The sequence below is a fragment of the Wickerhamomyces ciferrii genome, contig 00020 (genome assembly GCF_000313485.1).
Source record: "Wickerhamomyces ciferrii WGS project CAIF00000000 data, strain NRRL Y-1031 F-60-10, contig 00020, whole genome shotgun sequence".
Taxonomy (NCBI): domain Eukaryota; kingdom Fungi; phylum Ascomycota; class Saccharomycetes; order Phaffomycetales; family Wickerhamomycetaceae; genus Hansenula; species Hansenula ciferrii.
This window is the reverse complement of record NW_011887720.1, coordinates 113,504-140,186: the sequence shown is the minus strand read 5'-3', so window position 1 is coordinate 140,186 and position 26,683 is coordinate 113,504. Positions and strand designations below refer to the sequence as shown.

Genomic DNA, 26,683 nt, shown 5'->3' with positions numbered 1-26,683 from the left:
GATAATTTCCCAAAACGGGACATTTCCAGCTCTTTTAAAAAAATAAAGTGACAAAAAAATTTTGGAAGTTGAAAGACCATAATGGAAACAAAAAATTTACCTTACGATTTGATAATTTCAAGCCGGTTTAACCTTTGACTATAAGGAAACTGAAGATTATTTTGGGGACTGATATATAACTAGGTCACATTCCATGAAGAGAAACAGTTTCACTCAAGATATCGATTCCAAAAGACCAAAGTTAGAAGAAGAAGACGTTAATATGTCAGCAGATCAAGAACAACAAAAGAAAGAAGACTTCTTCGCCCCAGTTGGTGAAGCTGCTGAAGAAGTTGATCAAAGTAGAGAATTTAATGATGAAGGTATCCGTCAAACAGGGGCTCAAGATGCTGAAGGTCATCCAGTTCAAGAAATTCAATCATTATGTATGAATTGTCATGAAAATGGTATTACTAGATTATTACTTACAAGAATCCCATATTTTAGAGAAGTTATTATTGTTTCTTTCAATTGTGATCATTGTGGGTTTAAAAATTCTGAAATTCAACCAGCTTCAAGTATTCAAGAAAAAGGTTCTAAATATGTTTTAAAAATTGAAAATAAAGAAGATTTTAATAGACAAGTTGTTAAATCTGAAACAGCTTCATCAAAATTTGTTGAATTAGATTTCGAAATCCCACCAAAAAGAGGTCAATTAACAAACATTGAAGGTTTACTTACAGAAATGATTTCTGATTTAGAAGCTGATCAACCAGCTAGAAAAGAAGTTGACGAAACTTTACACAACAAAATTGATGAATTTATACAGAAGATTAAATCAACTTTGAATGGTGATGAAGGTAGATTACCAATCACTTTTGAATTAGATGATCCAGCTGGTAATTCATGGATTGAATTCATTCCAAATGAAGCTGCTCATAAATGGTCACATTCTGAATATATTAGATCAGATGAACAAAATGTTTTAATTGGTATAATTACACAAGATCAATTAGATGATATCCGTATAAAGAGAGCTCAAGAATTAGCTGCTAATAAAGATCGTAATCCAACTTCAACTGGATTCATCTCTGATCAAACTGATATTGAAAATTTTGAAAATGAAGTTCAAACTTTTGCTGCAACTTGTCCAACTTGTTATGTTCCATGTGAAACTCATATGAAAGTTGTTAATATTCCACATTTCAAAGATGTTATTATTATGAGTACTGTTTGTCAAAGTTGTGGTTATAAATCAAATGAAGTTAAAACTGGTGGTGCTATCCCAGAAAAAGGTCGTCGTATTACTTTACACATTGAAGAACCAGAAGATTTAGCAAGAGATATCTTAAAATCTGAAAGTTGTGGATTAAGTATACCTGAATTAAACTTGGAATTAAATCCAGGTACTTTAGGTGGTCGTTTCACTACTATTGAAGGTTTATTAACTCAAGTTCTTGAAGAATTACATGGTAGAGTCTTTACTGAAACTTCAGATTCAATGGATGAAACTGCAAAATCTCGTTGGACTGGATTTTTCGAAAATTTACAAGAAGCTATTGATGGTAAAAAGAAATTCACTGTTAAAATGGAAGATCCTTTAGCTGGTTCTTATATTCAAAATGTTTATGCTCCAGATGATGATCCAAATATGGAAATTGAAGATTATGAAAGAACTTTTGAACAAAATGAAGATTTAGGTTTGAATGATATGAAAGTTTAAATTGCATGTATATATAATACGAAAGTTTCATTATAACTCTTAAAAGTCATAAATATATGTAGAATTTAATGATCAATTTTTGTGAGTTGTATCGTATCAGTTGTTTACATTTTGTATATTTGGTAAAGCGGCTAAAGACCTACAAATTATAAAGTATATTGAGATATTGTTCAACTGTAATACACTATAGATCAAATCAGTTCAATAAAACTGATTATAGATCTATATATATAGTGAAATTGTGGTATTATACGTTTAATATACTTATATGATTTATATATAAACGTTATATATGGATAAAAAAAAGTAATTATGATCAAACAAATATGGCCAGCTCTAAATAATTAAACAATAATATATGAATCAATAATCAATAGAAGATCATTACCACATCAGAATTACGCTATGTCGAAACAGTTTCAAATTGGCCTTTTGCAAATTCAATTCAGTTGATTAACTTGAATCAAAGGTAAAGGCTCAAACTTATAAACTGAAAACAATCACAGCGGATTATCAGCGGCTAATTAATTTTAATGTACCACAAACACGATTTATATAATTACGTCACAAATAAAACCAATAAAATATGTAAATATACTATAATATATAAAACTCTATAAAATGCGCCTATTTGGGGAACCTTTTGGTTTCTCAGGTAAATTTGTTGTATAACCTTCATCTTCTTCATCTTCATCATCTGCCACGTTTTCATATTCAAAATCAAAATTTGATTTCTCTTCTCCTTCTTTCTTTTCCTCTTCCTTTTTACGTCTTTTGTATAAATCTTGATCTAAACTTGATTGTTGTTCACTATGAACTTCTCTCATAACATCACCCCAATCTGATCTACTTAATGAATCTGATAAATCTGAAATATTATCATATAATGTTTCATCATTCATAACTTCCAAATTTTGTTGTTTTGGAGGTGACCAATATGAGTTATCAGTTGTAAATTGATTAGCATCTGGTGTAATAGCTGGTGTTGCGATAACATCATCAGGAATATCCAACGATCCTGTAATTGCTCTTTTCTTCTTTGGTGTAACATCAGTTCTATAATTTAAAGTTTCTTCAGGTAAATTTGATTTTTCTGGTTGTGATTTATATACAGCTTTTAAAGATTCATTATCATTTTCAGTAACAACAATTGCCGGTGTCTTGAATGGATTAGATGATGTTCTTGTCATTAACGAATGTCTTTCAAATGGATTATCAATAAGTCCTGATGATGATGAGCTGAACATACTGCTATTATAACGATTTCTTGCTGCATCATGACGATGCTTAAATTTCCAACGATATGTAATCATCTCTAATACTGCTAAATGCTTTCTATTTTCTAATCTTTTTTCAACTTTTTTAGAAACTAATAAACGATCCATGAAATCACTTAATGTTAAACAATTACTTTCTTCAAATCTTGAATACAGTGGAATTTGTAATATAATTCTGGAAAATGAAATTCCTGGTTCTTCATTAATTTCCATAGTTAATAAAGCTTCTTCAATAAATTTTTCATATGCTCTAGTTCTTTCCCTGACTTTTTGGACATCCAATTGATTCAAAGTTTTGTTAATTTCAGCAAAATTTACGAAAACATCATATGGGTCTGCACCATCTTCAGGCAATTCAAACCATTTCTTTTTAAGTTCTGGAATAGTCCATTTACCTTCATAAATCTTGAATGAAAAATAACCTTCCATTGACCGTAGTAATATTGGTAGTTGCTCTGGTCTAATATAACCAGTACCATGCGGATCAAACCTTTGCCAAACTGTTTTGAATTTTCTGATTTCCTCTCTATTTAAAGTGATTTTAGAACCATTATCACTATAAACATAACTGAAATTTTCGAAAATCAAGGAGATAAACATATTAACAAAGATATACATGGACAAAATGTTCCATATAATGAACAAAATATAGGCATATTCTTGACTTCCACAATCTGTTGTACTAAAACCCAAACCTTCTGAACAGTATGGTTGCTCTATAGCGAAATCTCTCATCGTATAATTCCAACCTTCACCAAAACTTGCACGAAATAATAATAACAATGACTTTGTGACAGTTCTTAAGTTCAAGTTCACAGAAGTGTTTGCTCCTAGTTTAGTTAAACCGAAAATTTGATTTAATGCTATAGCAAATACCAGAAACAAGATACCCCAAGTAAAAATCAAGGAAAGTAATGATGGAATACTAGCAGATCCAATTTTCAACAAATGACTTAATCTATTACTTGATGGAATTAAAACAGTAAATATACCAACCAAAAAAAGTTTATTGATATTTGCAAATGTTGAGCTTCTTGAGACGAAGAAAGAAGCCAAAGAAGTTGAAAAAGCACCCAAAAACACAAATAGTTGATAAACATTCCATTTCACTTTGAAAAAAGTTTTGAAACCCATGGCAATTAATTTCATTGATATATATGCCATGTAAATAGATGAGGAAATAATGTAAACCGTATATCTGAAACCATCTAATGCAGCGGGACTTGGATACATTTCCAACAAAATTGCCAGTATATGAGTCCATAAAATGATATGTAAAAATGTTTCAACATACTTATTTCTTTCAACAGAATATTTGAAGCAAAATGTTCTAAAGCCGTTTAAATTTTTCATTTCAGGTCTCTTACGAGGATGATTTTGTGACAGTAGCTTCTTAACTTCAGTCCATGATTTTTGTTGTAACGTCATGAAAGCACTACCTGTGGTTTTAGAATAGTTACTGATAATAACAGAAACGAATAAAGCCAACACGAAAATAATACCCAAGAAATTGAAAGCAATGATAAACGCACCATCACCAGGAGTAGTCCAGAAACCAGCTGGTGTACCTTTTCCTGTGCTATTGACAATGTTTACCAACAAATCGACCCACCCTTCCAAAGATAAGCACTCAAATAATGTTAACAGAGATGAAGCAAATCGATTGAATTCTAATGGTGGATCATCATAAACTCTTGGTGAGATGATATTCCAGTCAAAAACTTTATTGGTGTATTCATCATAACAATCGGTACGACCCAAATCACCGTCATTACAGACAGCCAGTCTACCAGAAAATAAATTTAATCCCCAAATAGCAAACGGTAATAACAAAGTGAATGAAAGGAATGCAGCATTTAAGATTTTCCAGACACCAACAATTAAAACTTTGTGAAATATATTTTTGGATGTGTCACTGATAGTCAATAATCTCAAAGCTCTAAGTGCCTTCAAACCTCTAACAACTCTTGAAAGACCATCATCACCTCTCCAGATAGCAATAACATTGATCCATAGCGAAATAAGAACAATAAAATCAATAAAATTCCATGAGTTTTGGAAATATGCATTTGGTGTAAAGATCAAACCATCAGCAATAACTTTAATCAAAAATTCAACTAAAAACAGTATAGCGAATGCAACTTCGAAATCAAATGTCCAATTCCATACCTCATTATCCAAATCATATCTTTTTCTATAAAGAGGTGTACTATAACATGCAATGATAACCAGAGCCATTGTACTAACGGCAATTAATGTCAAAAAAATACCATGTAAATATTTATTAGGTTCAACACCATCATAACGTTTACCAACACTTGGTGGTGTGACCTTTTGACATAATTTTCTCAATGGTTGATCAGGTGTCAAAATATAAAATGCTGTATTGAAACCTGGATTTTCTTGTAGAAATTTCACTCTAGCTTCAATTGTTCTATTAGTTTCTATCTCAAAGTTCTTTGGAAGTAATGAATAATCACCATCAAAGGCCAAAAAATGTGGATTTTTATTGTAAAAGGGATTTTCACCAGCCTTCGAAGTCCAAAATAATGAAATTATCAATGTCTTGATCCAAGTGAATTGTAAAAGCCTATGATATCTAACTGTGAAAAATCGAGCTATCCTAGATTTCGGCAATTCATGAACTTGTGAATCGTCGTTCTTTTCTTCCAATTCATCTTTCAAGAATTCCTGAATAGCAGCACCATTTAGTAATAAATTCATAACTTGTTGTTGATTTTCTGGTGTCTTGTCATTTTTGAAAATTTTAGCTTTGAACTCTGAAAGAAAAGTCTTCTCAGCAAAATTCTTCAATTTCCCAGGAAAATCAACCAGAACGAACTTTCTCACTTGTTCTTTTCTCTTCTCATTTTCTGAAACTTCTAAACTATCAGCGATAATGGCAATAAAAATGTTCAAAACAATGGAGTTTGATAACAAGAACCAACCGATAATTAGCATTGCGCCAAAGGCACCAGCTGATTTATTTGGAGCAAATTCAGTCATTCTATAAAGGACATCAGTCCAATTTTCAGTTGAAGTGATTGTATAGAGAGCCACAAAAGTATTTGGTAAGTTTTGCATCGAGAAGGGTTCATTTTCAATTTCATCTTCTGGAACAAATCCTTCAAAATATCTTGAAAGGATGATACTTGACAAAAATAACAGGAGAAAAAAAAATAAGGCAAGATTCACAATGATGGACATTGTACTCCAAACTTGAGCCCACAATTGTCTAGCAAACTTGAACATCAAAACCACTCTATAAAATCTAACAATTTGGAAGAAACGTAACCAATCATAACCTCTACCCAAGGCTGTATGGATAGGTGGGATGATTATAATGGATGTAAAAACTGCTAGAAACAAATCGACCCAGTTTCTTCTATCTTTCAAGAATAATTTATAATTTGGTAAATATAGAGAAAATCTCACAATAATTTCAAATAAAAGTAGTAAAGTGACAATGCATTCCCCAATATAAGCACGATACATATCATGTTTTGTTGTACTGGAATCAGTGGTAGCCTGTAGAACAAGTCCAGCAACAATAACCAACTCGAAAATCCATTTCGTTTTGAGGTATATATTGGATAATGTATTTTTTGGGAAGTCCCAAGATAGTTTAAAATCTGTCATGTTTTTATCACTTTGTCGTTTTTGTTTTAAATCTTTGTCTCTTGTAGCTTTGAAAGAAGCACTGATAACAGCAATTAAAAGATTGATCATCCATAAGAATAAGAAAAAAATACCGAAAATGTAAAATAATGATGCTGCCATGGTATCTGTATTCATAACATCATACATGATATCCGTGAAGGTATTGGCACTCATGATGACGAAAACCATCTCCATGGAATACAAAATATTATCAAACCCTATTGTACCACCATGTGGATTTTCACCTGTGACACATTTTGAATTAACTGGGCATAAAAACCCCTTAGCAGTACCCTTTCCAAATGCACCCTGTTCATTAACGAATGGCATTTTTTTAAGCGTATTTGGCTGCAGATAACCACCACAAAATTGGTCATCATTATCATAAGTTTCTGAAGGGTCAGAAGGATTTGTCCAGACACAGGTTCTTCTTAATGAAGATTTGAAACTTTGAACACCAATAATAGCGAAAAGGACCCAGAAATATAACAAGAACAAGGCCATGTCAAATAATTGAGGTGCCCCATTTTTAATACTTCTCAAGATTAAAGCAATTCTATCAGTGACATCAATAAGTCTTAGAATTCTCAGACAAGCTAAAGCCCTGAATAATGGAATCCCTTCTAATGCATTGAAACGCTGGATACTGAAGAAAAAATCAATCCAGAAGAATAAAGTAGATGTGAAATCTAATCTATGCCAACTATTTCGTAGAAATGCTCTTTGAATTGGAATATCTTTTGAAATGTTATTCTTAAAAGTAACTGAATGTTTCAAAGCAGGTTTGATTTCTAGTTCTTCAGATTCATCACTTAACCCAAGTATGAAGTTTTTGATTTTATCAATTCTTAGTAGCTCTGAAATAGGTAAATAGTCTTTATCTAGAGCTTTGAACATTTCTGAATCATCCCATAATCCAAATGCTATTATTTTAGATACTATCTCAATAGTATAAATACAATTGATCCCTACTAAAACCCAATCTGCCCAAATTGTACCGAATTTGACATAACCATGCATTGTATAAGGATTCCATTGACGATATGCTAATAAAGCAGTCTGAAGGAGTAATAAAACTCTCATCAAATGATATGGCCATGTTTTCAAAAAAATACTAGCCAATTTCAACCGTATTGAACTTGTTGGCTCGAAAATCTTTAATGATTTACCATATAATCTCAATTGATCTGTAGTTCCCACAGATACACCCAGTCCTTGAATGGGGAAATAATCACTGTCATCATCTTCATCACTTGATTGAAGTCCCAATGGCGAGGTTGGGGAAGGTGGTGGCTTTCTTGTTTTGTATGTTGTTTGTCTAATTATATCAGGCCGCGTAACGTTTTTTATTCTTGAAGTGAATTCCTGGTAGACATCTTCAATAGTTTTGGAAGGAGAGGTTGGTGAGTGTGGTTGAGGTGTTGGTGAAACCGGTCTCAAGTTTGTATTTGAGATATAACTAACATCATCAGCAAATGCAACACCTTTACTCGGAGGTTCAGGTGTCAGAGTCTTTTTAGGTATTTCTGTTAGCTCTATTGCGTCTTCAGAAACATCCAATTTAGAAGTTGAAGAATTTCTTGACGTTGGAGATTTTTTTGTCCCTGGTAACCAAGAACCTTCATGTGTTGGTGTACCCAAGGCAGATGCTAAATCAGCTTTTATATCATCGATACCTTCTTCAGTAAGACCATTAACAAATGAAACGTCTGATCTATCACTCCTACTTTCATCTGAACTTAATCTTTTGGCACTTGTAGAGAGCCTTTTCATGGGGCTTGATTTAGGATTCAATAATTGTGCCGATCTATCGGAACTTATCGATCTTCTTCTTCTATTTGAAACTTTGGATAGTGGTGATTGTGATCTTGACGAAGCCTTTGAAGCAACAGGTTGTAGCAATGGTGAGCCAACAGCATCCTCCAAATCGACAGATATCAATTCACTTGATGCCCCGTCATCAGAAAAAGGGTCTGAAGGAGGGTCCAACCGTAGTTCTGGTCTGCCTCTTTGCACCTCTGATGGTTGATTATTATTATTATTGTTATCATCATCATCATCAGCACTGATAAGAAACGATGGAACGTTCTTAAGACCAGTCATCTTCCTGAGTTGAGGTTGATACGTTGTGATTTCAGTTCACGTTCTTAAAGTTGATGTAATTGTCCCAGTTTTGATCAGCTTTTCTAATAAAATCAAAAGGAATGCTTGATAAGCAAACAACGAAACAAACAGCAGCTATTAATGATCTCTAGCAAGCCTAGCACTGGTGATAAAGCAAAGTATGAATATGAAAAGGGAAAACAAGTTTATAGCGGAACAAATTTATGAGCGGTTAGTTAGACTAAGCCTTTTAACTAAGCCTGATATGATCTGTTTGATGTACTAAAAATTAAACAATCTTTAAAAAAAGCGCGAATGTGTTCTGTGATTGGTGACACGCGATGCTCGGACAGCGCGATTCGATTTTTTAGTGCACAACATGTCAAAAAACAATGAAGAATATGGTCAGTTTGAACTTTGTAAGGATATCTTGGGGCAGGAAAGGTGATTAGCGACTTAGAATTGTGCTAGTGACAGATTTTGGAAGACATAAGATGCATATTCAGGTCTTTTGGCCGTCAGACTTGATACAGACAGAGGAATACATCGGTGTAAATACAGTGGTAATTGGTCATAATATCGAAGAGCAAATTTTGGTAGTGGTAGCCACCTTGCATTATAATCAGGATAAAGAGCTTATTGATCGAAATATTTTAGATGAAAACAGGAATATTCAAAAGTTTAATGATCATTTAGAAGTTGTTGGAGTCATAGGTGAAGCATCATGGTGGAATGGTACTACTATAGAGATCCATAATGGTCAATTATATATGGATTCATCAAGAATAGTAGTTTATGATCCACCAAATCCAACAATGATGCAGTTCTTTTCAGTGAAGCCAATTTCAGTTTCATTACCAGAACATGAAATATCGTTGACCTCAAAAGATTCACAAGTTGATCATATAAAGGATCATGTAGCAAAGAGAAGTTACTCAACCCAAGAAAAACATTTTCAAGACGCAATAAGATGCCTAAACAGTTGTTGGAGAGATAGAAGAGAATTGTTAGAAACAGTTCCCAAGATGCAGTCAAATTGGGAAAACATGAAGTCATGGAATAATACATTTCAAAAAGTTTATGAACTAATTTTTGTCATACTAAACTCTTTCAGAAACATACCATTGAAAAATTACATAAGATTCATCTCGTTACACATAATAATATTCACAAGAAGCATCTTCATGATTATAATCAGGTTACTAAATGGTAGATTTTCACCTGACTTACCAAGCCTTGTTGAATTGTCTGCAACAGCTCAACAAATTGATCTTAGATTACAACAATTTTGCTATGCTCCAATACAATACATCAGAACCAAAAGAAAAATAGATTGGTCTATTGCAAGTCTACGTCATTTACAGAGTCCCGTGGAGAACAGCTTACCTATTGAACAGTATCCAGAATATATAAGATTCTACAACACTCTTTGGCTAGTTATAAATGATGTTACATTTGGAATTACTATTGGTGCATTGCTTTTGGAACATCAACGTACAATTGTGGAAAGTATAGACAAAATCTTGATCTGGAAAATTCTTTATTCAGATTTGAAAAAAATTAGTATGTGGTTAATGAATTCACCAGGTGGTATCAAGTTAAATACAGAATTATCTATTTTTTTCAGTGAATTATTTACATGGATGGTTGAGTTTTGGAAACTAACATTAATTAATACTTTACAACCTAATTTATTATTGATATTGAAAATAGCAGCCTTCAGCTCAACTTTTGGTGCTACATTTCCCATAGCTATTTTTGCAGATTTCTTATCTGTTATCACATTTCATATCTATTGTTTTTATTTTGCATCTGCAAGAATATTTAATTGGCAATTAGGTATTTTGAATAGCTTGTTCAATTTATTTTTAGGAAGAAAGAGGAATGTATTGAGGAATAGAATTGATTCGAATGATTATGATTTGGATCAATTATTATTGGGGACTTTATTATTCACTGTCGTTTCATTTTTACTACCAACAGTTTTTGCATTTTATATGACATTTACCATTACAAGTCTTTTAATTACTGTCATTATTAGCTCATTGGAATTAACAATGTCATGCTTAAATCATTTCCCAATCTTTGTTATGCTACTACGCATAAAAGACCATAAAAGAACACCGGGTGGGATTGTTTTCAAAAATTATAAAGGATATTTAAAGATTGAAAGTAAACCTTTAAGGATAGGAAGGATGTTTGAACCTTTCAAAAATGTTATTTCTAAATTAAATTCATTATATTTATCCCCCAAGACTATTCAAACGATTTTATCAGGTCATCCAATTAGTGTCAAGAGAAATAAATTCTATAAAATGTTATATTCGGCCTTACCAGCTGAACCTATTGAAAATTCAGAAGTTTGGAAAGCAATTTCATAGACTTCAAATTTAATGAGATAATGATTTATTCTACATGTTTACCTTGTAGTAATCCTATTTTTATAACCATAAATTCATCATGTTATTTTCTATTTACAAATATGCATAAATTATAAACAATTTTTTCTTCCTAGAACTATTTTTGACCCATTAACCCAAACACACTCTATTTCTTTTTACCATGAGCACTTGGAGGTTCTCTCTTCTTTTTTGGTGCACCTTTACCTCTACGTTTACGTCTAGGAGGAAATGTTAGTATCTTGAATTTTAAATAATCAAAATATAGTAATACATACGAAGCATGAATCTTCAATCTGTAAACTTCAGCAGGATCAGCAAATTTCATTTCAGGATGAAGACCTTGGACTTGTCTTAATGATAAGATTTCTGGATTACCATAATAATCTTTAACAGTTGGACCTTTCAATTTGGATGATAAGATTTTGGAACCAGTTCTGATATTTGTTGGGTTATAATTTTCATTGAAGACTTTGCATCTTAGTTTGACAAGCTCAAGAAGTCTTGCTTTATTAGGTATAAGACTCATATCTGTTAATTTTGGATCTTGAAGGTGACCTTAGATAGAAAGAGTCTGATTATTACGAATGTTGATGTTCATGTTCGAGGTTATACCTTAATTTTTCACCAGCGTTGATTTCGGAGGGTAAAATGCGCGAAAAAATTTAGTATAGCGAAGATTTATTAAGCCATACTAATATAAACCGTACTCAAAGACGACAAAATCCAAGACATAAATGTGCTGTAGTTGAGACTTATTAACGGCTACTAATTTCTTATTAGGAATAGGCCCCTTCATGTAAATTTCTGATGCCTGTGTTTGTGACGGTAGTGTGCCTGAAATTATACACCGAGAGACAGTTCAATACTATACTAACGAGTAAAAACTCACAAAGACATTTACCTACATCAGATAATATTAATCTCGATTCTACATTTTATCCACAATTTTAAGACCCTTTTCTATTAAACCTTTAAAAGTGCAAACATGAAAGTAGTGTAAATACGGCAAATAATATAAATAATTGATAAAAAACATTACAAAAAAGTTGTCTTCATACAAATAACAAAATCTTTTCCATATTTTCCACAAATATTTATAACTAAAAATAAACAAGAATAAATTTTACATTAGATTATATGTTTTTTTATGATTTTTTTTTGGTAATTATTGGTTTATGATTGATGGTTGTTAGGTTAATTACCAAGCAGCTTGAGCACTACCTTCAGTGGCAGCCCAGTCAGCATTTGATTCAGCAGCTTCAGCGGCCCAGTCAGCATCAGCTGGTTGAGCGGCCCAGTCTTGGGTTTCTTCAGTTTGTTCTTCAGTTTGTTCTTCTTCAGCTTCTTCTGGAGTTGGTTCGGCTTCTTCTGGATCTCTGTAGAAGTATAAATCTGGCATGATAGTCCATGGTTCAGCTCTGTTTGGTAATGAACCTCTTAAACGTAAAACTTCACGGGCAATTAAGTACCAGATTAAACCAATAGCATGTTTACCTTTGTTGTTGGTTGGGATAGCAACATCAACAAATTCAGATGGAGAATCTAAATCAGTTAAAGCAATAACTGGAATGTTAACGTATGAAGATTCTTTGATAGCTTGAGCATCAGTTCTTGGGTCGGTAACAATGATTAATCTTGGTTCTTTGAATGAACGGGTGATATAATTGGTGAAGTTACCTGGGGTGAAACGACCAGCAATAGCGGTAGCACCAGTGTGAGCAGCAAATTTTAAGACAGCTCTTTGACCGAAGGTTCTTGATGAAACAGCAACAACATCAGCTGGGTTTGGAATAGCAGCAATGATTCTAGCAGCTAAAACAATTTTTTCCCAAGTTTTACCAATGTTAATAACGTTGACACCATCTGGTCTGGTTTTGTAAACGTATAATTCATTGTGAACCTGTGTGAAATGTTAGTAAGTCTGAATCTTGACAAAATAAAACTGATGAATGATAGATTGAGGATAGTTCTGTATCTTCTATTAATATTGAAATGTGATTTTATTATTCTGGTCTTGTGTGATTGTACTATATGTGTGTATCTTACTGATATTTGATTCTTCTATATTGAAAATTTTGGCTCATACTATAATATGTGATCTGAACATTAATGAGCTTAGTCTTGAACGACTTTTAAAGTAGTTGTATTGAATTATATTCCACTGATCATTGATAAATATATTGTTTCACTCTATTGTATCCCCTTGTATCCATATAATCTACTATTCATTCATCATTTTATTAAATGTTATTAAAACATACTTGAACGTTCTTTGAACCTAAATGAACGTTGGCAGCTAACAATAATTTAGCATCTTCTGGAGTAAGATCAAAACTGGCAGGTAAAGACATCTTTAATGTAATGTAATTATACTGAATAACCCTTTAATTGACGTTAATAGAAATCCTTTAAATTCTAGTGTATGTGTTGATATAGAAATTAAATATTTCAACTTTTGATAGGATTGAGTGGGATCCACCGTGAGACTGCTGGAAATTTTTTAATTTCGCGAATTTTTGAATATTCTGCCAAAAATAAAATTGTTTGGGTTGATATAGACAGAGCGATGGTAAGGACACGGTGAGGTTCAGGTATCGCTGGGAGGTTTCCTGGAGGGAGACGTACGCGCTAGACAGAGTTGTACCTGTTCGCGAAAGCTTCACGAAATAATGTTTTGAAATATGGTGTGTGGATGTACGTCACAGGGCTGAGCATCAAAGTCAGCTGACAGTTTGAATTCTGGCATGTGATCTAAACTTTAGGGCAGATATTAATTATGTGGCTTCACTCGGTTAAACCACTTGCTGCTTTTATTTTTCCAGAATTTTAGTTAACTGATGGAATAGATAAGAATCATAGCTTGCCATTTGGGAATTTGGATCTGATCTGTTCAAGATTTTGATGAGCAGCTAGTAAAACGAGAGATAATCGTCATCAGCAAAACACCATCTACAAGTCACAACAGATTAATTTACACATGGCGCTATAGCTCTAGAGTTTCATTCTCGGCATTTATCAGAGCATTCACCTCAATTACCTTCATTCAGTGCGTGGTCTACTTGCCACTTTCAATGGTATTATAATATCAATATCCTCATCAACATCATAATGAACTTCACATTACCCAATAATATTATAAGTTTCCATCTACCTAGGTTCAAAGATGTGATATCGCCTAGTTACAAGGCACTCAGGAAGCAAACCACAAAGAAATACGGACAATATACTCTCATTCTTACAGCATTAATTATTATATTATTACCCATTTTGAAAATATTCCAAAGCTGGTATCTTAGAAGAGTTGCTATAAGGACAAACACATTGACCTCAAGAAAGGAAAGTTTGTGGCACAGGTTACTCTTACACTCAGAATCCTTAAAGACCATCTTATTTTGGTCCGTATTCAGCTTTTTATTAAATTATTGTGAAACTTATGATGATCTAATGTTCATTTCAAAAAGACTAGGAAGAGTTTCATGTGCTTGTTTACCAGCCTTGTTATTTATAACTTTAAGACCTTCACCATTACCAAAAACGTTATATTTATCACTTTTACCAATTCATAAATGGTTATCACGTATAGTGGTGCTTGAAGGAACTATTCATACAATTATTTATTTGCTTTACTTTTATAGACAAAACACAATGTTCAAAATCAAAAAAGTTACCAACATATGGGGTATAGTGGCAATGGTTGCATTTGCTTTAATTGCTATAACTTCATTACCAAAAGTTAGAAGATTAAACTTCAATGTTTTCTATTTGATGCATTATATCATGACTTGGACTTGTGTTATTTCTGTCCATTTCCATGCTGTACCTGGTATCGGCCTTTATACAATATTGAATGTGATTATACTATTGGTACAAATTATTTATAGAGTTAAAAACACTCGAAAGACTAAAGTCACAGTTGTTCCGATATCACCAACCTTATCATTAGTGGAATTTCCACTTTCGTCAATTTCTCAAAAGAATGTTATACCAGGAGGTCATGTTCGTATAAATAACAAACAAGGGGTATTAAAGGATTGGTTTTACACATTGGTTCCATTAGCTCATCCATATACGATTGCTTCGCTACCAAATGATCCAACAGTTAAATTAATCATCCGTAAAGGTAAATTTCCATTGAAAACCAATAAAGATTATTATATCACTGGTGCATTTGACGCAAAATTAGATTTCATGAGAGAGCAATCACTTTTAGATAAATTCTTAGCACCGAAAAGATCACCATTATTAAGAGCTCCTTTGAAATATACAATTGATGCACAGAGAGTTATGATTGTTGTTGGTGGGAGTGGTATATCATTTGGTATTCCCTTACTGAGAATTTTGAATTACAATGGTATTAGTGCAAGATTGATGTGGGTTTGTAAAGATATTAAAGATTTGAATCTGATCAACCATTTTAAAGGTGTACAAGGGATTGAATGCTATATCACTGGTGATGTGAACGAAAATGATATAAATATTGATTACCTGGATGATGCTAAGGATATTAATCCAGTTCAACCCGTTGACTATGGCTCATTCCAAGATCAAAATCAAGAAGAAGATGAGATTGATTTCACTACGATTGGTAAAGCATATAAAGAGGCACACGAGGGAAGGAAAAGCGTGTCAACTAAATCATCATCAGATACGTTTAAAGAACATGAGAATGTTAACATTGATATTTCAAACTCTTGTGGTTATGGTTATAATTCGTCAACAACAATGACAGAATCCCCCTCGATAGATTATAATAATCCAATAAATATCAACAATCAAGAGACACTACATCTTTTACCTCACCATAAATCAATTCCTGAATCTTTGAATCCTGAATCTTTCAAAAACATTAAAATTCCACAGAGTGTTAAAATTTTTTATGGTCGTCCAAATTTAGGATCAGAGCATTATGATTGGTGTTTACAATCTCAATGTGTTGGACCAACTCTTAGATCAGGGCACAATGTTTGTTGTAGAGACATTGGAGAACATGATGTTGATAAATCTAAGATTTGGGTTGTTGCAGCAGGTCCCACAGGGTTAGTTGATCATGCTAAACAATGGGCTATTGATGGTGGTCTAAGATATCATATTGAAAGTTTTTCTGTTTGAAGAAAAGAGAAAAATCAAGTTACGTTACATTCATTCATTTAGCATATAGTTTATAGTATTATTTATAATGATATTTATGAGTACCAGTGAGCTGTAGAGTGTTACGGGATGCTACTTCTCAAAATTTATTGGGGATCTTGTGTATTGAAACTTCAAAGATCTGCTTTTGTGTCAAACTCGGTATCCCCAGATTTTGCGCACAAATAAGCAAAACCCAAAACTTGAAAACTAATTCGTACCCTTAGATGTTTCATAAGAAAAGTTCAAATATAAAGAATCTATTTATTGCTACACACATTTGGGTTCACCCGATATTATTTGCTAATTTATAATACCCACACATTCACTAAATTTTGCTACTAGCTGCTTTATTATTCTTTGCATACATATACTACCAATTTTTTTTTAAGCATACAATTAAACCAGTCCAAGAATAGGCCATAATCCAGTGTAGGATATATTGACTAGTTGATTGTGCACATTACCATCAGACCCATATCATCATCATCCAAGCTCAAGTAATTTACAGGTTCTCTCTCTTCATATACCGCTGGTACCGTTGTTCAGGAATTTTCGTTATTGATTTTGTCGTGGTACTTCTCTAAGACGGTGAATTTTATTTGGTTACTACTTTTCAATTGATTAAAAGTTCTATAAGTTCATTCAAGGATCATCAGAAAGGGTCAAATTGAAATCAAAAAACTGTTAAGTTTGGATAAGCACTTCCAGTTACAAAGAAGTGTTGAAGTTTCTATTTTGAAGAGGCAAAGTGTTCAGCGCTACAATATTAATCATGACAAAAAGAAGTCCCAAAAAGCGTGATAGAATTCTGGATAGATTCATCCCATCCAAAGCTTCAAGAGCCACTTACAGAATTTACAGACACAGAGAAGCACACTCACCTAGATCACCTCAAGATGCCACTGAATACAGATTACCTGGTGTTATAGGCTCTCCTTTACCCAGAATGAATGATAGAAGTACAGTTGGTGGAATTCAAGATCATTCTTTACTTAATTTAGCATCAACTTCAATCCTTGATGGTATCACGGCGCTTGGGTCAAGATCGTCAGGTTATCTATATAAGACCATGGAGACTGATATTGATGGTCATAAAGGCGCTATAGCTGATGCTTTAAACTTGAATTACAACAATAAGGTGTTGAAGTTTGCCGCTAATGATTCAAGAGGCTCAAATGGAATCATTAATGATGGTTCATTCAGAGGAACCAGTAGTGGAACTGGCACTGGTGACTCTTCATATATCGACGTTTCTATCCCAAGTATCCATCAAAGTCTATACAGAGATGAGTTTAGTCTTAATGTTGACGATACTTCACTTTCCTCAACACATTATGATTCATCACCAAAATCCAAACAGAGAACAATCAAAACCAAGATACCTTGTGACTTATTAAGTGCTGCTCATTTAACAAAAGATTTCTATACGAATCTTATATCATGGTCCAGGCTTTCAAATTCAATAGCCGTTGGGTTAGCACATCAAGTTTGTCTTTGGGGTGGTACTGATTCAGATTTAATAGACGCTACAGACCCCCATGATGCAGTCACTTCAGTTGGCTTCTCAAATGATGAATATCTTGCTATCGGGACCAAACTGGGTAGACTTGTGCTATATTCTCAAATGATCGGAGGAATTTTAGACGCCATTGTTTTGCCAGCAGCATCACTAAGCACCATCGAATGGTTTCCAAATTCTTCAAGGTATTTTGTTACGGGTGATCAATTTGGTCAAGTTTTTATCTTTTGTGTTGAACGAGGTGATTCACCTGGGCTTAAGTTACTCAAGCAATTTAAAAGTCAACAACAACAAGTTTGTGGTAAATATTGGATACCTTTATCAAGATTTACAACAATGTGAATTACATTATAAGAAATGGCATGTATATACTAACAATTTAATTAACAGGAATATCGATTAATGATGACTTAAAACAAATGGCTGTTGGTGGGAATGATAATTGCTGTCACCTATGGAATATTGAAGATTTAGAAAATCCGAGATTAGAATTCAGTTTACCCCATCAAGCAGCAGTTAAGGCAATTGCATATTGCCCTTGGTCCAAATCACTTTTAGCTACAGGTGGTGGTACAAAAGATAGAACAATCAGATTTTGGCATACAAAAACTGGTACACTATTACAATCTTATAAGACTGAAGGCCAGATAACTTCATTAGTTTGGTCAAGAAATAAAAAGCAAATATGTGCTACATTCGGATTCTGTGAGGGTCATTTAAATGATACATTGGTTGGCGTTTATACATATCCCAAGATGGAAAAATTGATCCAGGTTGGTGATCAGCCAGGTATTAGAATCTTATCATGTGCACTTTCCCCTGATTCAACTTCTATTTGCGTTACTCTGACTGATGAAACTGTTCGATTTTATGAAGTTTGGGATGCTAATGGTAACATTATTCGTGACTCAACAGAAAATGGTGTTTTATATAGTGACCTTATTGAATTGACTGAAGGTATCACCAAACCCGCTGGATTCATCAGATGATCTGAGTGATGAATATCAACTTATAATGATTTAGATGATAAATAAACAATTTGGTTCATGTTATTGTTAAGAAAAAATTGTAAGTTGATCATGATGGAACACCTTCGTATTCGTTTTCTTTATTTTGTTGCAAAAGTTTTTTCCAGTGTTTTCTATTATCTTGAACTGGAACTCTTTTCAATCTTAGTAGTATCATTCCTAAAAATATAACAAGACAAAAGACAGAAGCTGGTGTTAACATTTCAGCAAAATTTCTTTCATTTGTAACTTTTTGATATGGACAATTTGAATTTGGACCACCTGTAACCCAACAATCATTTATAGAAATAGAATTCATATCAATCCAAATTGAATGATTTTCAGGTAAAGTTTTCAAATAGTTGACTAAAGAGTATTGTTGTAATGCAGTTCTTGGTACACTAAAATTAGTATTATCAGGACAAACATCTTCAGCATTAAAATAAGTTTGTTTGTCCAAAGATAATTCCCATTCAAAAGCTCTTGATTGTTTACGACATGCAACATATTTACTGTCATAACAATTTTCAACTTTCCAACCTGTAGAGGATAAAGCTGCACATTTGTAAGCAGTTTGTGAATTTCTAGTATTATCTGAATCTTTATTAATTTCTTTTGCGATGTTTTCCTCTAAAGGCTCAGCGGAATCCCATGACCATAACGATGTATTGAAAATTGATGCAATATCTGAACTTTCCAAAACTGCAGAGTTTAAAATCGGTGAATAACCCCAGTCGATCAAATGCCGTATTGAACCATTATTAAATTTTGTATTATCATCATCATATGCAAATCTCCAATTTCCATTTGCTGTATTTATAAATTCCTCCTCTGTTGATGGTACAACTGTATTATTTAATGAAGTAAATGAACTGTTCAAATCTGATTGAGGGAATACAATATTATAATCAGATGTTAGATTATATGTTGTATTACTTGGTAAATTATCTTGCCAAATTGTAGATACAACACGTCTTTTATCTGTAAATAAAAAATGTGAGACCGTGGGGAATCCATCGTTTGATTGTTCTTCTGAATTGTATGTTCTATTCACAAAACGATCAGCAGTTAATGCTGATGGTGTATATAATTTGTAACTGAATGTGCTTTGTAATATCTGTGATAAAGTGTTGTTATTTGAGTATGTTATATTATCGTTATTTTGACTATTTGATGAACTTTTCTTTAATAGACCATGGGTATTGAACATTAATAAAATTAAATTTGCAGATAAATTTGTATCAGTTTCACTTGTAAATCTGAAAACAACATCAATTAACCCTTGCAAAGTTAGTACATTATCACATTTATAATCATCATCATCTGCATCATAATAGATAACACCAGTACTTTCAGCTCTTGTTGATAGTCTACCACTCATATCAATGGGACATAATTGAAATTCACCAGTGTTTTCATTCCAATAGATATCAATAACCAAGTTTTGAATTCCACCATTCAACAATGTCCACACATTCTTCAAGGTATCATTTGTATAGCCTTCTCTATCAAACAATGTTTTGGAAAGTCGTATACCGGCAGTTGTGATCTGATCTATTGAAACATTTGCTGCAACGTCTCTTTGACTTCTGATCGCAGTGACTCTGTTAGACGACAGACTTGGGTAGTTCATAAGCCCATAAGCCCCCTGAGCCATCAACAGCGTCTGAATAACCACAGACACGATCAAGGCCAGTCTCATAGTAGCATTCCAATCTTTTGATGTGATTCTCAAAAGGACTTGAAAAGGAAAGTGTCAAAGATTTATGCTTTTGTTTATGGTTTTAGCTTTGGTAGGTACAGAATTAGCCGCGATGATGTTGATAATTTGAACATTTCATTTCAAAAGACAACAATCAGATTTCCAATCCAAAAGATCACAAGAGCAGCAAAAGGAGAGGACCAGTGGCAAAGATGGCTGGTACTGAGCAGCGAGAAGAAGAGCAACACGCTCAAAATGCATTTGACATGAACTCGGTGGTAGGTCAACGAGACTTGGAACATGAGATTACATTTGCACTGTTATTCAATTGGTTTATAGGCTGGCCTGTTATATTCTTATCATTTGTTGGATTGACCATCACAATCTCCAAGAAATACGTTACAGAACCTTTCATAGATGAAATATTTCATATCCCACAAACAATACAATACTTCAATGGAGATTTCAAGACCTGGGATCCTAAAATCACAACTCCACCAGGGCTTTATTATCTAGGTTATATTTGGTCAAAATTCATACAATTAACCCACTTACCAATAAATCCTATTGGATTAGGCTCATTACGTTTGCTAAATACAATTGGTGGTACTTTGGTTCTACCTTTTGTGTTGAACCCATTATTTATATTAAATCCAATTGGATTCTGGCCAATAAGTATAGTATTATTCCCAATATTATCATCATTTTATACGTTATATTATACAGATGTTTGGTCCACAGTTTTGATTGTTACTTCACTAAGTCTTGCAGTGGCGCTGCCTTATGGAGATGTTAAAAGTGTTAGATTATCTGCATTTGTTGCATTTTTAAGTATTTGGTTTAGACAAACAAATATAATATGGAATTTATTCATCTTAGTACTTGTTATTGAAAGAAGGGCATTAATTGAAAAAAAATTCAATAAATCATTTTTGAATAATTGTATCAAATTTGTTATTCAATTTTTTGAAGATTTTTGGGATTTTAGTCTACCTTTTATCATTAATGTGATTTTATTTACGGGATTTATAATTTATAACAGAGGTATCACATTGGGTGATAAGGAAAATCATGTCGCAGGCTTACATATAGCACAAGTTTTTTATTGTTTTACATTTTTAACAGTTTTCACAACACCATTATGGATATCAGAATTTAGAATTAAAACATACCTAAGAAGATATAAACGTTTACCAATAGTCATACTATTAGAATTCATAATCATGGCAATTGTCATCAGATTTTTCACTGTTGTTCATCCATTTTTACTAGCAGATAATAGACATTATACATTTTATATCTGGAGAAAAATTATAAATTTAAGATGGTGGACAAAATATTTAATGATTCCAATTTATCATTTTAGTATAAATATAGTTACACAACAATTAAGTGAAAATGGATTTTATTTTGATTCAATAACTCCATTACCTATAAAAGAACCAAAAGATTTACCATTAAAACCAACAGGAATTTCCATAATTATGTTAATCATTTGTATTATATTAACTATTGTACCTTCACCATTATTTGAACCAAGATATTATATATTACCTTTTATTTTTTTCAGATTATTTATTGCAGTTCCTTATGAAGGGTTTTTCATCGGTGGATCATTAAATGATATTACCTTGACAAGGTTAAAATTAGAATTAGCTTTATTTGTTATTATCAATATCATAACTTTTGTTATATTCATTTCTTATACATTTCCATGGGAATCTGAATCTGCATTACAAAGAATCATTTGGTGATTAGCTGATGTTATTTTTCGGTGTATAGATATTTGTGAAATTACATGAAATTAAAGTCTAAACGAATGTCAAATTATATTTCAAACAAAATTGTAATTTATATATAATGTGAACCTAATGTACAAGTCTTGAACTGAAATCAAGAATAAACAATATTTGTGGTTTTGAATAATGGTATTTGGATAAATGTTTTTTTTTTTTCCTTAGAGGTTCTTTCTCTCTATTTTTTTTTTGGATTTTCTTTAAACTGTAATTGTATAATGGTATAATCTAAATTTTAACTGATTCAAATTCTGAAACTAAAGTTTCTTTACCGATATCTTGTTCAGATTGATCAGCTGTATCGTCCTTCTTGGTATCTTCATCATCTTCATTTAATAAATCATCTTCATTTGTTTCTTTAGTTTCAATTTTATTTTCAGTTTTTTTACCTTCTGATTCCTTCTTAGATTTAGATTCATTTGCAATATCAGTTGAAACAATTCTATCAGCACTTGATGAATTACCAGCTTTTGGTAAAATATGGGAGACAGGTGTATCCTTTTTAGACTGTATTTTAGTTTCTGAGTTTGGTGCGGTTGGTAATTCTTTTGATTGTGTTCTATATTGATTAATCATTCTTTGAGCTAAAACTTGTAAATATGGAATTTCTCTATTGATTTTTTTATCGAAAAATCCAACTTCACCTTCACCTGCAAACATATCTTCTTCTTCACGAATAATATAATTACCATTTTCAAGATCTTTAACAAATAATAATAAGAAATCACCCCAAGTTGGTGCTAAAACAAATTTTGTATCGAAATCTCTACCAAATAAGATGACTTGACCCCATGTACCCTTTTTAGCTGGAGATAAATCAACGCCAATATGATTACCTGAGTTATCAGTAACTAAAGGAACCCAACCTTGATGAGAATAAACGGGATGTATAGCACCTGCAGGACATGAAAATTGTTTTGGAATATGAGATTTGAATTTTTTGGAGTTATTTGAAGAAATTCTTTTTTCTAAATCTGGATCTAAATTTTTATAATCTGCACCATCAACTGGTTTAAAACCTTTATGAGTTTCATTTAATGAAGTTGTTGATTTTGTCTTGTCAACTTCAGTAGAAGATCCAGCAGGAGATAATAATGCTTGGGTAGCAGCCAAGTTTGTTTTAACTTGAGAATCAAGATTAATTCTATCAGCAACTAATCTCCAAGTTTTAGTCATATGAACAATTTCATCCAAATTCATCAATTGTAACCCAAAAAACAAACCACCAATACCTGTTAAACTTTCCATATCTTCTTGACCATCATGAATTCTTAAAGAAGCACGAACTGGAGGTGGGAATACTATACCTAAATCCTTTTCAGCTCTTGAAATATCAGTTCTTGTACATGGATCGGCTAAAGAAGCATTCAAATCACTATGATTTTCACTAGTCCAAGTTTCAATATGTCTCCAGGCCAAAATAGTTTCACTAACACCTTCAGTAGAATGATAAATACCTGAATCATCACCTTCTTCTTGGAATCCATTAGCGTCATTCAATTGGAAAGTATTTGAATCACCATCGGCACCAGCACCAACAGTTCTAGCATGATGGTTGTGTGAATCGTAGTCAGCGTACCTATCTTCGGTACTCAACGCGTAGAATATTTGGTTCAACTTTTCTTTGAAACCCATCGTTAACTCTTTGATCTTTGATCTGTTTGAATCAGTAATTAATAATAATTAATACTTGATGATTTAGTGGAGGCTGAAATGAATTTTTGAATTTGTGACGCGATTATTTTTGAAACGTAAAGGAAAACCAAAATTCCGATTCGCGAAGAATTTAACTGACACGGTAAAACCCTGGCAGACATATAAGAATTTCTACATTTTATTGAGGGTTTTAAGCTAAAATTTATGTTATTGTTGAGCTATAAATCATTATTTGGCTCCTGTTTTGATGAAATAGTGGTCAAGTCCAATTAACATGTCATTCTGTAATGGATTTACCAGCTTATTGTGATAAAGCAATCAAAATAGATGGAATACGGAACAACATTCACTGCAATTACCACTGGTCGATACATCACGATCCAGATAGATAAAATCATAGAACTGAAACTGCTTTGTTAACTCAAAACGTCTATATATACTATATTCTTAAATCCAGCTAGCTGTGATTAGTTAGAAACCTTCAAGTTGCAAGAAATCTCGAAACTTTAAAAAAAACACCATCAGCTTCACAACAAGCACGCACATAAATCAACGATCCAGATCATCTAATAGCACCAAGAGAGAAGCAATCAACAATATGAAAGCATTTAAATAATCACACAATTAAACAAACCAGATAATCAATACGTCACAACTAAGACACTAATTAACGGTTAAATTCCAATTATGCTTATACTTTAATTACTCGCATGCTGCGAAAACCAAAATCCAATTGCTTATCTATTTCCGGTAAAACATAAACAAAGAATCTCAAAAGTTGTTACATCAAGATTTAAAATTTAAATAACCTTGAAATGTAGCTTTTTATCTTTGATCTCCTTATCTTCTACATCTTATACTAGAAAGTATAGCACTCTCAACACTCATCAAAACATCAAGATGTCAAACGATATTCAACCACTTCATAGAAATCATACCCAAAATCAAGGTTTACAAAGAAAATTATTTCAAAGAAATTTTGGAGGGTATGTACAAATTATGATAGCAAGGAATTTGAGAAAGTATATGGAATGTAACATTTTATGAATTTGAATTCATCCTGAAAAGACATCAAAGAAACATCAAAGCTTAAACTATTACACTGAGATACAAAATTCCTTCATCACCATGGTAATATCAATCATTATACTAACGTTAATTAATTATAGTGCACAAGGTGGATTTGCCTCACCAACTGATAATATGTTATCACCATGTTCACAAAAATTAAATGCCCATAAGAGCAGATTCTTTGCAAAGTGAGTATATCATCAACAATCAAGTTTAGTTTAAAGAAATATCTGTACTAACAATTACTTCAAAGCACAAAGAAAACTAAATTGAATTTTTCAAACTTGGAAGATGATAAATAAACCGATTCATCTCAAGTTATATATAACTCAAGTTTTGCACTTCATATTTGATTTTTTATATTGATTACATTTCATTTAATATACCCAAGTCATTGATATCTACTTCAATCGATTTTTAATTTCATTTCAATAAAAAGTTTTTAAGTTATACCTTTATAATATGACAGTAGTACATCAATGTAATTTCATCTCTACATCCTTGGAAATTTCCTATAATAAATATTTATTTTTTGTCATACTATGTGCAGGTGAAAGAATAAAATCCATCAAAATATCTTTAGATGTTAAAATTCATCTATTTTAAACGTGAATCAGAAGCGGTATTTAATAATAATGCTTCATTATCCAAAATAATTCTGTTTGGTGAATTAGATAAGATTGTGGCAATTTCTCTTGCAGTATCTAATCTCTTTAATTCAACATAATCTTTAGATTTCTTAATTGCATCACCAATCAATTCAGCAGATCTAGCTTCACCTTGAGCTTTAACAATTAACCCTTGTTTTTCTTGTCTTGCCTTATCAACAACAAATGCGGCTCTTTGAGCTTCTTGTTGTGCAATTTGTTTAGCTTCAACTGCATTTGTAAATTCTGGTGAAAATGTCATATAAGTGATTGAAACATCATCTAATAAAATATTAAATTTTGAAGCTCTACGAACTAAATTTTCTCTAATTAATCTTGAAACTTTTTCTCTTTGAGTAATCAATTGTGATGCATTAAATTGAGCAACAACAGATTTTAAAACTTCATTAACAATTGATGGTAATACTCTTTCATCATAATCTGTACCTAAAGTTCTATAAATATTTGGTAATGCAGATACTTCAGGTCTTGATAAGACTCTACATGTAATATTAACCATTTGTAAATCCTTGGTACCAGTTAATGAAGCAACATTTCTTGGTTTAGCTCTAACATCATAAATATATGGAGTTTGAAACCATGGTATAGCAAAATGTGTACCTTCAGCATAAATTTGTTGTTGAACACCTCCTAAACGTGAATAAATAATAGCTCTATGACCACCATCAACATTGAATAATGAATTGTTTAATAGGATACCAGCACCACCTAATAATAATAAACCACCAAATCCGGCAAATATACCACCTGGACCACCTTTTGGACCACCAGCACCACCGGTTCTTGTTTGCATCTTACGCGCACGGTTTTGGATGTCCCTAGCAAATGATTGCCAATCTTGGTTATTACTCATCCTAATATATGATTGATTAATTGATTGATTTGAATAATAGATCTAATAATCTTGTTTAAATCCCTTAGTATTCCTTTATTAGTGGCAATTGATTTTTTAAAATTTGGTGAACTTTCCCGCGAAATTAAAAAATGATA

At 32.4% G+C, this 26,683-nt stretch overlaps 11 protein-coding genes across 11 annotated transcripts; 5 read left to right on the top strand and 6 right to left on the bottom strand.

Moving 5' to 3' along the window:
- Positions 1 to 193: 193 nt before the first annotated feature.
- On the top strand, positions 194 to 1,702 carry ZPR1 (zinc finger-containing protein ZPR1; the record flags this gene model as incomplete). The annotated part of the gene is made up of 1 exon (XM_011278404.1): positions 194 to 1,702. The coding sequence occupies one exon, from the start codon at positions 194 to 196 to the stop codon at positions 1,700 to 1,702; it is 1,509 nt and encodes a 502-aa protein (XP_011276706.1).
- A 614-nt stretch (positions 1,703 to 2,316) lies between these two features.
- On the bottom strand, positions 2,317 to 8,742 carry CCH1 (calcium channel protein CCH1; the record flags this gene model as incomplete). The annotated part of the gene is made up of 1 exon (XM_011278403.1): positions 2,317 to 8,742. One exon carries the CDS (start codon positions 8,740 to 8,742, stop codon positions 2,317 to 2,319), a length of 6,426 nt encoding a protein of 2,141 aa, XP_011276705.1.
- Positions 8,743 to 9,236: 494 nt separating this feature from the next.
- GPI1 (phosphatidylinositol N-acetylglucosaminyltransferase) lies at positions 9,237 to 11,123 on the top strand (the record flags this gene model as incomplete). The annotated part of the gene is made up of 1 exon (XM_011278402.1): positions 9,237 to 11,123. The coding sequence occupies one exon, from the start codon at positions 9,237 to 9,239 to the stop codon at positions 11,121 to 11,123; it is 1,887 nt and encodes a 628-aa protein (XP_011276704.1).
- Positions 11,124 to 11,289: 166 nt separating this feature from the next.
- Positions 11,290 to 11,670, bottom strand: RSM27 (mitochondrial 37S ribosomal protein mS33; the record flags this gene model as incomplete). Its single annotated transcript, XM_011278401.1, has 1 exon — positions 11,290 to 11,670. One exon carries the CDS (start codon positions 11,668 to 11,670, stop codon positions 11,290 to 11,292), a length of 381 nt encoding a protein of 126 aa, XP_011276703.1.
- Positions 11,671 to 12,342: 672 nt separating this feature from the next.
- RPS0A (40S ribosomal protein uS2) lies at positions 12,343 to 13,495 on the bottom strand (the record flags this gene model as incomplete). The annotated part of the gene is made up of 2 exons (XM_011278400.1): positions 12,343 to 13,044; positions 13,406 to 13,495. The coding sequence occupies 2 exons, from the start codon at positions 13,493 to 13,495 to the stop codon at positions 12,343 to 12,345; spliced, it is 792 nt and encodes a 263-aa protein (XP_011276702.1).
- A 1,294-nt stretch (positions 13,496 to 14,789) lies between these two features.
- Positions 14,790 to 16,253, top strand: FRE8 (putative ferric-chelate reductase; the record flags this gene model as incomplete). Its single annotated transcript, XM_011278399.1, has 1 exon — positions 14,790 to 16,253. One exon carries the CDS (start codon positions 14,790 to 14,792, stop codon positions 16,251 to 16,253), a length of 1,464 nt encoding a protein of 487 aa, XP_011276701.1.
- Positions 16,254 to 17,046: 793 nt separating this feature from the next.
- AMA1 (Ama1p) lies at positions 17,047 to 18,782 on the top strand (the record flags this gene model as incomplete). Its single annotated transcript, XM_011278398.1, has 2 exons — positions 17,047 to 18,094; positions 18,184 to 18,782. 2 exons carry the CDS (start codon positions 17,047 to 17,049, stop codon positions 18,780 to 18,782), a joined length of 1,647 nt encoding a protein of 548 aa, XP_011276700.1.
- An 88-nt stretch (positions 18,783 to 18,870) lies between these two features.
- Positions 18,871 to 20,502, bottom strand: MTC6 (Mtc6p; the record flags this gene model as incomplete). The annotated part of the gene is made up of 1 exon (XM_011278397.1): positions 18,871 to 20,502. One exon carries the CDS (start codon positions 20,500 to 20,502, stop codon positions 18,871 to 18,873), a length of 1,632 nt encoding a protein of 543 aa, XP_011276699.1.
- Positions 20,503 to 20,714: 212 nt separating this feature from the next.
- DIE2 (dolichyl-P-Glc:Glc(2)Man(9)GlcNAc(2)-PP-dolichol alpha-1,2- glucosyltransferase) lies at positions 20,715 to 22,256 on the top strand (the record flags this gene model as incomplete). The annotated part of the gene is made up of 1 exon (XM_011278396.1): positions 20,715 to 22,256. The coding sequence occupies one exon, from the start codon at positions 20,715 to 20,717 to the stop codon at positions 22,254 to 22,256; it is 1,542 nt and encodes a 513-aa protein (XP_011276698.1).
- A 270-nt stretch (positions 22,257 to 22,526) lies between these two features.
- Positions 22,527 to 23,933, bottom strand: SMI1 (Smi1p; the record flags this gene model as incomplete). Its single annotated transcript, XM_011278395.1, has 1 exon — positions 22,527 to 23,933. The coding sequence occupies one exon, from the start codon at positions 23,931 to 23,933 to the stop codon at positions 22,527 to 22,529; it is 1,407 nt and encodes a 468-aa protein (XP_011276697.1).
- A 1,689-nt stretch (positions 23,934 to 25,622) lies between these two features.
- Positions 25,623 to 26,546, bottom strand: PHB2 (prohibitin subunit PHB2; the record flags this gene model as incomplete). Its single annotated transcript, XM_011278394.1, has 1 exon — positions 25,623 to 26,546. One exon carries the CDS (start codon positions 26,544 to 26,546, stop codon positions 25,623 to 25,625), a length of 924 nt encoding a protein of 307 aa, XP_011276696.1.
- Between the last annotated feature and the right edge of the window lie 137 nt (positions 26,547 to 26,683).